We start from the raw sequence: 10,109 nt of genomic DNA on the forward strand, positions 1-10,109 counted from the left end.
TGAAGTTGTTGTTGATGATTGTGATCCGTTTTTGTTCCTCATAGATTGTGATTTGAATATTTGCTTTGCATTTGGAAGCATCGACCGCATTAAACCCATCTTCTTCTTTATTTTTGCAACTTATAAAATTGAGGAGTAAATTTTTTTTTTTTCTTGAATCAAATGACTTGATAGACAACGCAGGGGAAGAAGTTTCTATTTATAGTAGTAGTAAACTTAAAAGTATGTAACTTCAAGATAAGGAAAAAGACTTAAATGCTAAAAAAAACAGTAGGATGCGATATTTTGATTACATAAAACCCGCTCCCCAAAAGTTGTGGGCTGTTGGGCCCTCCGTCATCCATCTGGCTCACATGGCTTAGCTCATCTCTATATAAATTATAACTCGTATAGAAAAAATAAAATGCACATAACATACGTTCCTCCTATATGATTGCAATTGCAAATATAAAAAGTTGGGTACGTATGTGTATTTAATTAGAGCCTCGAAATGGTGAATAATGTGTGACCTGGATCAGACTAATAAGTGGGTCCAGTTCTTGAGCCATTTTTAGCGATGGAGATTGTTTGTTATATTTGGAAGTTCAAAGTCTTTAAAGTATATTTTTCCTTCGCTCTCAAACTAGGGGCCGTACTGCTGGGACGAAAGATGAGTATCGAGATGGTTTTCTATATATGTTTTGAAATAATAAATTTCTTACAAGTATTATATTTAATATTTGATATATTTTTCTTTGTTTAAAATTGCAGCTTTTTGATCAACCATTGGATAAGATCTGACTTGTACAACTTTTTTTTTTTGGTTTAAATGTGAAGAAACTTGATCTGACTTGTACAACTTTGCATGTGATTATATGAGGATGATTGTGATTGTGGCTACACTGAAATTTGAAGATGCAACATATTACTGTTCAGTGATCGTTATAGATCGAAAACAAAATCCTCATAGATCTGTTGCTATTTGCTATATATGGCCTACTACCTTTTTTTCTTATCTTATATATGATTGTGGTATGTATATATATGTTCTTCGCATTTAGACCTAAAAGAGTTATTTAGTGTTTGTATCCTTTATATCTTTTCTATGTTAGAGAAGAGTTGCACAGAAGAATTGAAAAAATGTGTCTCAGTTTTATGTTTCCATTATATTTTAGATCTTTAATTAACTTTATATATATACCAAAGTTTATTGGACCAAGTACGTAGTATGTAATATACGGGGAGCTCAATTATTGGAGGTGGGACACTTTAGCTTGCCACTAGATTTTCGTGACTCCTAAGTTCTCTGTCGAGCTCATAGTGGTATATAATATTTGACTCCTAAGTTCTATGTCGAACTCCTTCGTCTTAACGTTTTTTGCAGACGCTTCATGTGCTCCATTTAACATATGTTTTTAGTTTATTAGACCTACAAACTGCGACTTAAAATTCCTAAACTCATATAGTTTACACAAAATAGTTAATAGATTTTATATTTAAGCGGTAAACCCCACGATCATAGCGAGCAGTTCGTCACTAGCTACTCCGAAAGTAAAACGGAGGGTTCTCAAACCTGATGAGGTTTCCTCGTATAGTTAAATGTGTGTGTGTGTGTGTGTTTTTTTTTTTTTTTGAAGTAGTTAAATCTGTTCTTCACATGCAATCTGTTGCATATTTGTTACTCTTTGTCTTATATTCTTGTGAGAAAGGAAGTTCACTTTCTAGTAAGTTATGAGTGTCGGCGGCGAATACAAGATTCTCAGCAGATGCTATTTAAAATGTAAAATTTAGATATGTTTAAGGAAAAGATAATATATATATATATTAATATAAGAATATATCTGTATATATACATCCATTTACATCTTAATTGGTTGATTCTAATTTTAAGGAATTATATTTATGAGGATATTAAAAAAAAAAGGGATTTTCACAAATATTTATGATTTTCATCTTAAATATAGGTGCCTTTTTTGCCCCAAAAATAAAAAATAATAGGTACCTTTTTGTTTGGGTGTGCAGTCTTACATTGTTTGCAAATCAAAAGTTGACAAAAAAACATTGAGAAAATGTGATAGATAATCATTAAAAACATTAAGAGAGAGATAATAATTTCATTAAATTAGAGAAAAAATACATATCATATCATATCATAATGGATATATTTCTGGATACTTACAGATCTATTATTTATTTCAATTACTATTTTTATATATTACAAAATCCTTTAATAATTATAACAATGAAATTACTACTCCTAAAGCAACAAACCTTCATCCCTATAAATTAAAGTAGACGTAGTAATAAAACCTATACACAGGGAGCATCTTCATTCAAGCTATAACAAATTTATTTCATTTGAAAGATAGATATGATTCAGTTCAAGGATATCGCTTTTGAAGTCAAGAGAATAGCCGCTAAAAGAATATCGCGTTTAAGACACATAATCAACGTACGAAAGGGTCACTTTACGGTATACGTTGGGGAAGACGCGGAAGAGACGAAGAGATTTGTGGTTCCAATATCTTACTTAAAACATCCTTTGTTCCAAGCTTTGTTGCATCAAGCCGAAGATGAGTTCGGCACAGATCATAAGAGGAAATCCCTCACGATCCCTTGTCCTCACCATGTCTTTCTTGACGTCACTTCTCGTCTGAATCGTTAGTACCAAAAGTGATAAGTTAGTCTAAGGTTTTAGACTATTAGTATATATTTGGTTGGTTTGATGATCCGTTTCGTAAGGGTTTTATATATTTATGTTACTGTGGTCCGTGGGGGCTTACAACATGTTGGCTTGGAAGAAAAAATTAATGTAAGAAAACTGTACAGTCAAATCAAAACCAAAATGTAATGAAATAAAAAATTGCATAATTGGCTTGGAAGTTTTTCTTTACCAGAGAAAAGCATCAATCTTTACCATTAAGGTCCGGAGATGACTGAGGCATTTTATATTTATCGATAGTTCTAACTATGCTAATGAGATTTCACATTTTAAGGCTATATAGTAAATAGCTCTAAATGTTAGATCTATCGTACGTTCATTTCAATTTGTTTATTAACTTATATAGTTATATGTGAGTTTCTGGACTGTTCTATATGCATGGGATGTCTCTGTCTTTAATAGACGATCAATTTCGTTGTACATTTTATAAATTATAATCAGTGGAAATATTAGATTGTATATAGTTAGATAAACGTACAATAATATTCCTTTTGTTACATATCGTGTGGCGAATAACATGCAATTTTTGAAACTCCTCCAAAGAATAACAAATTCCGAAACCAAAAGAAAAAAAAAATAGAATAACAACTTCAAAGTATTGGCCTATTGGGGTAAAAATATAAATTATGAAAGACTTTTGTTTGTGATGGGAACACACTAATTCAATCGGATGTGTAGAGATTGTGTTGCCATATGTAACTCGATATATCGTGCTATGGTTTTTAGTTTCTTTAAATGTTTTCATTATTACAAAATTGTCTAGATTTTTTTGTTATACAGTTACAAATATATGTTAGAAATAAATCTGACACTATGATTTATGAAGTTCTTTCTTCATTTCTATAAAAATGACATGTATATATAAGCAAAGATATAATTGTATAAATCAATAGCAAAAGTAAATAAATCGACAGAAAAAAATTTAGATTATTTTTTCAGAAATCCTTACAAAAGGAATGGTTAAGAACTCACAAGATCATTTTAGATCAAAATTTGAAAGAGACTCACTTAGTATCTCAGTCTCGAGTTATTATTTCTCCCCTTAAAATACATTTTAAATACACAAAAAAAAAAACATAGATATCTTTGTATAAAGAAACTTAATTAATGAATGTTGTGATAGTCAGTGAGCTCCCTTATCATGAACCACTTAGAATAGAAGCTAGGGCAGTGAAGTAATCTTCAGTGCAAGGAATGGTGAGACCTCCCATTGGATGGTCGAACCCGAACTCTTCCTCCGCAAGGTTCAGCAAACCTTGGAACAATGGGTGGTTTAAATACGATATGGGTATCACAAATCTCTTCCTTTGATAAGTCTCCCCCACATAGACGGCCACATGACCCTTTGGGACATTATTAGTACCCGACGTAGCCAAGAGGCTGGCGATTCTCGCCGATAAGCTTCTTTGAAGCTTTTGCTTTGCTTGAGACAGTCCGACCAATTGGATACCCATCTTTGAGGATCAGTTAATGCACGTAACTAAAAAGGAAGATTTTGAAGAACTTTTGAGGTGATGATTATTTGACCAAGAGTGTTTGAATGTCTTGGGCTTCTATTGAAATATGGTTTAGTTTTGTAAGCAAGTTTCTCTAAGTTTGTTAAAGTATATATAGGGAATTAAAAGAAATTCTGACCGCAAGTTGTTAAAGAATGTAATAGTTTGAGGAACATATCAGGTGGAGCTAATGGATGAAGTTCACATGCTTATGCCTTGTCCTTTTAGAAACCACTTTGTTTTTCTTTCATTTTCGTGAAACATGTTTATAAGACCCTACCATTTCCTAATATGAATTATAAGACCCTACCATTCTCTTATATGAATAGAACCAAAATAAGATAGTGTACGTAGAAACAAGTTAACAACATCAAGTTGTAAGAAGTTAATTTTTACTTTCGATAAAGACTTTATACGTTCCTTCTATATGTTAAAATGTGTTTCGGAAATTGGATATATACAATCCTTTGTTAGATACAAGGCCTGCGTGATTTGACGTATACCATATTAAGCAAACTTTTTCATACGATCGATCATAGCAGTATAGCACTATACTATCAAATAGGCCACATGCAATAGTAGAGAATGACTCATACCGGTAACATTAATTGGACTATCTATCGCTTCTCTATACAAGATTGAATTCAAACCACTAGCAGATTATTAGATTAACTTTATTTGGTTCCACATAAAGACTGTCCTTAAAACATACACATAAGAGATTAAGAATATGAGAGAGCGGGAACCATTTGGCTACTTGTCTAGATCGATCTACCACAAGTTCAAACCATTATTTAGATTTTGAGTATTAAATGTTTCCCATCTAAAACAGAGAGACAAAAAAAAAAAAAAAAAACCATGGTCGCAAAGGTAATATCCAGGTAACAGTGTACGATCCTAATTCGAGGCATTTAATCCGATTTTAAATATTTCAGACTACCTAATTTAAATAATGGTTTGAATTAAAATTTAAAAATTCCTTAATTTGTAAATCTGCATGTCGTACGTATATTTTTATAAATGTACCATTACTGAAATCTATCGCAAATTTCGTAATATGTGATACAACCTTTACGGTGTGATATTTTAATCGATACTTTTCAGCCTTGGAAAAAAATTAAATTATTCGGGCGGGAACAAAAGCATCTGCATTTGTTGCAACCACTGTAGATAATGCTGTGCATATATATATACAGATGAACTGAACATACCCATAAAAAGCAATAACGAAAAAGCTAAATGAACAAAATCCAAATTCTTTCAGACAAATTCAACTAATAGTTCTTTGTTTAGTTGTTTCTCATTATCAGCATAAAGACTATCCCTATATATATATATATATATATATATATATATCTACCACCTCATATGTCATGCTTTCTCTTAAAAGTGGCTAATCGAAATAAAATTACTAATTTCATATATAATTCCATACGAATAAAATAAAAAACGTTATTATATATTGTACGTGTCTAATAGATTTTTCTGTTGGTTTCGATTCAGCCGGAAACATAGATCACCGTTTCGAACTTTGTACATTTTTTCGGTGTCAAGAACTCTATTAATCTTTCTTTAAAACAAAACTTGAAATTTTTTTCTATTTATCTTTTAAACAAAATTATTTTCAGTATATTAAACATATGAATTTAACTTTTAATATATACGAGCAAGTCGGACGCCTACATACACTGCATGTGACTATAGATGCATCTCCAACTTGCTAGTGTGCATGAAAACTTTCAATAATATAGGTCAAATAAAAATTCTCCAAATATTAGGAAATTTACACATAATGGTTTCGATTAAAATAGGAAACTTGAAATGTCCACTTATTTATGTATACGTTATATCCTCGTGACCTCTTGACCCTGTTGACATAATAGAGGTCAAAAAGGCAAAAAAAAAAAAATTGTGCTCCGAAGCTTTATTAATTAGGTGGATTTGAATATGTTAGCTAGTGTTTGGCAGCTACGTTCAACACGAGGGCTTCATCATCAACTCACTGACTCTCTTCGTTTGACTGAAAAAAGCTAAATATTATTGGAAGATCTTGTGACGGTCCATTCGTGGATATCCATGTTTATGCGATTTCATTTTCGTGGCTTTACATCTATCATCTTCCCTTTTTCGGATAATAGCTTCTCATATGAAATAATTAGAGAGCATGTGATGTGACCCACTAAATTATAGAGGGGCGTTTGATATATGACAACTTCTCGAATATAAATTATGAGATTGATCCTGCTATCAAAAAAAAAAAAATATAGATTTATTTTATTTTTGTTGAAAANAATTGTGCTCCGAAGCTTTATTAATTAGGTGGATTTGAATATGTTAGCTAGTGTTTGGCAGCTACGTTCAACACGAGGGCTTCATCATCAACTCACTGACTCTCTTCGTTTGACTGAAAAAAGCTAAATATTATTGGAAGATCTTGTGACGGTCCATTCGTGGATATCCATGTTTCTGCAATTTCATTTTCGTGGCTTTACATCTATCATCTTCCCTTTTTCGGATAATAGCTTCTCATATGAAATAATTAGAGAGCATGTGATGTGACCCACTAAATTATAGAGGGGGCGTTTGATATATGACAACTTCTCGAATATAAATTATGAGATTGATCCTGCTATCAAAAAAAAAAAAAAGATTTATTTTATTTTTGTTGGATTAAAATAATAATTTTGATAATGCTAATACCGAACTTTAACCACCCTTTTATCCGTATAAATACGTACTTTGTAAAAATATACCTTTACATATACAGTATTATGTGAATTCGGATGAACTAAAAATAAATTCGTAAACCGTAAACAAGAAGAAAGCGAACTGAGACGAAATTATGTATAAATTAATGCAATTTCATTTTTACTTATTGATAATTAAGATGACAAAATGACCATTGGAAAAAATATTTAAATGATCTATCAGAATTATGTATATATGTCAATTCATGTTTGAGATATAAATCGAAGTTCAAGCATCGCGGACATTTGCTTTGATTCCTCGCCCAAACGATGCGAAAGTGACCTAAACATCTCTATCTGGTCTTGAATGGATCTATATTTAACTTCGGCCCAGACGTTTAATTATGGCCCAAATATTTAGCATATTGGACATGAAGTAGTAACCTAGAAAGCCTAATTCTTTCCCTTTATATAACACTCAGAATGTTATGTTGAACATTAATTTGTCAAAATGTAGTTGTAACTTGTAATGGTGAGGTGGTCTGTAGTCATCAAAATTGGGGGAAAACAAAAACATCTATTCAAATAATCAATTTTCAAAGTTTCCGTTGATATTGTTCAATCTTATTAATTCGACTAGACAACATTAAACAAAAAAACATCACATCATAAAAATAGAGAAGCAACCACATATTTTGGACGACGTACACCTTCAAAGTACCAACCTAGCTGGATATATAGACACTGATGACGCTTATGATATCAATATGGATGGGTCCGGAATTAGCTGTTCTAATTCATCTCAATCCAATTCAATAAATGCTTTTGATTAGTTAACTTTTGACGCAGCACAGCAGTATTCACAAATCACAATGTAACTACCATGGTCCATGGTCATCGTGCATGACAGGAATATGTGATAAAACGAGCGAGGCACAGTGGAATCTGGAAAGTAGAGTTTTTCTTATTATATAAAAAAGGAAATATTTTTGCATTGTATGCATGAAGAAATATATATATATATATATATATATATATATATATATGTTATCTGATCTTTTCCCCTTAAAAAAATCAAGATTTCAATTGATTTTATTTATGGGGTTTAAAGGCATTAATCTCACACACAACACATTATATATGGTTTCTAATGACAAAAAGTCTACGAAAGAAAGAAAAGGGGTGCATGAAGGGGGTAACATGGCGTTCAAATGCTCACACTGACCCTAATGTCACGATCAAACAACAACATCACCAACGAAGAACGACAACATTCACTGTGGGAAATAAATCCATTCAATTGATTTGATTTACTAGCCAATAGAAATTTTAGAAAACATACACAAAAATATAATAATTAGTAATAAATAAATTAATAAAACAGTATGGTCCCATATGCTCATGGTCATCTTCTTTCAATCACGTATTCTCACGATCCATCCTGTGTCACAGAACATGCAAAGCAACACCTAACAAATAAAATGCATGACTTCGTACCTCTACGTCTATTTATTTTTCCTTACTAATCATTTTCCTCCCATCCTGTCATGTAAATCGCTATTTAACTTACCCTTTTTGGTCAAACAACATAAGACAGACCTACGCCCAAGTCTCCAACCACCGGTAGAAGTTTAAAACAAAAAAAAAAAGTTAAATAGTGAGTTATCAAAAAAAAAAAAGTTATAAATAGTGAAATAATGCAACACTTCGGTACAAATATTTTGTAGTTGAACCCTTTGGTACTTGCTAGTCTATATATATACTGGTTTTTGTTAGATTAGCACTGCTGAATTCCACATAGCAAGTGTAGGTCTCAGAATAAATATGGCACGGACAGGTTACAACATAAAGTAACTTTCTGAAGTAATAAGAAAAAACTCAAAACCACACGCCATATTTGGGTAAGTCGTGACATTTCTTGTTATTCAACATTCAAGTATCTTCACTTTTTTTCATTACAAAATAAAAATATCTTCACTTTATGGACAACCAGCATTCTGGGTCAATGCCACATGCAAAGTCGTGTTTATGTAACAAAAATTTGAGGCAATGGCGTCAAACTCCCTCTATTATTCTTAAATTTTTCGGGCCTCAATTCAAATACAAACATTTAAGTAAGTATAACGGTCAATATTTTTGTTTTATTTATATAATGAATTAAATTATAATTGTAATTAACTTGATGATAAAATTATATTTTAAAATCAAAATAAATCACTATTTCCGTCTTCGACCCCAAAACAGGCCAACCCTGGCCACATGCCGTGGTAGTTTTAACTGAAGTATGTTAAAAACACAGAATCTATAAGACAAAATGACAACACCTAAAAAGACAAAACAGTAAAAACATCTATAGGAATACACATATGCTGCTACCATAAGAGATAAGTCATGATGTTTCCCTTGGACCACCTTTGCAACTTTCTTACCTTTTTTTAATCTCTTATATATCTCTTTATACATATAATACCACCACCTAAGATAAGGTTGGGAGATGGTATCAGTGTCACGTAAATGTATAGCCCTAATGTACAATTGGAAAATTGGTTTGGGGGATCTTTACGTTCCTAGCTATGTTTTCAGAATTTAAAGTAAGAAAACAAATCAATTACAAACAAAGTAAATAATCGATAAACTAGTCACAAAATAGTGATGGATAAAGAAATGCAGGATACGTCTATAAATTTTGGAAAAAAAAAAAGCAGAAACAAAGCGGTTACGTTGCTAGTGTTAGATTTATGACATGGTGGTGGTTCTGTAATCGCTTATCCTAATAAATTGTTAAAAAGACGGTGTTATCATAACTCGTTAATTACGATAAGAGTAATCCAGTGTTAAAAAGACGGTGTTATCACAACTATTAAGAATATTAGTTTATTTACATCATTAGTTTTATACTATTAGCAGTATCATAAATTTTAACTAAAAATGTACAATATTTTAAGACGTTTTAATACATAAATGTGAATCTAACAATTATCAAAAAATAATGGCTCAAATACTTTAATACTTTCAAAAGTCGATTAGGACAAGGATGATTAGGACTTAAGAAACATAGGTGGCTCCCTAACGCATGGGCCGTAGTTCCCAAGACCAGTGCATATGGGATTGTTTAAAACAAAACCATGTTTGCTTTAAATAATTAATTCAATTTTAGATTATGACTATCTTTTTTTGTCAAACGATTATGACTATCTAACTTTCGAAGTTTTGTGACTAAACCAG

At 31.5% G+C, this 10,109-nt stretch overlaps 2 protein-coding genes across 2 annotated transcripts; one reads left to right on the forward strand and one right to left on the reverse strand.

The window, feature by feature from the left end:
* LOC104729737 (auxin-responsive protein SAUR21) lies at positions 2,313 to 2,795 on the forward strand. The gene has a single exon (XM_010448733.1). The coding sequence runs from the start codon at positions 2,351 to 2,353 to the stop codon at positions 2,642 to 2,644; it is 294 nt and encodes a 97-aa protein (XP_010447035.1). The 5' UTR covers positions 2,313 to 2,350; the 3' UTR covers positions 2,645 to 2,795.
* Positions 3,609 to 4,267, reverse strand: LOC104733141 (auxin-induced protein 15A). The gene has a single exon (XM_010452747.2). It carries the CDS (start codon positions 4,153 to 4,155, stop codon positions 3,841 to 3,843), a length of 315 nt encoding a protein of 104 aa, XP_010451049.1. The 5' UTR covers positions 4,156 to 4,267; the 3' UTR covers positions 3,609 to 3,840.

Source organism: Camelina sativa, chromosome 12 (assembly GCF_000633955.1).
Source record: "Camelina sativa cultivar DH55 chromosome 12, Cs, whole genome shotgun sequence".
Classification (NCBI taxonomy): domain Eukaryota; kingdom Viridiplantae; phylum Streptophyta; class Magnoliopsida; order Brassicales; family Brassicaceae; genus Camelina; species Camelina sativa.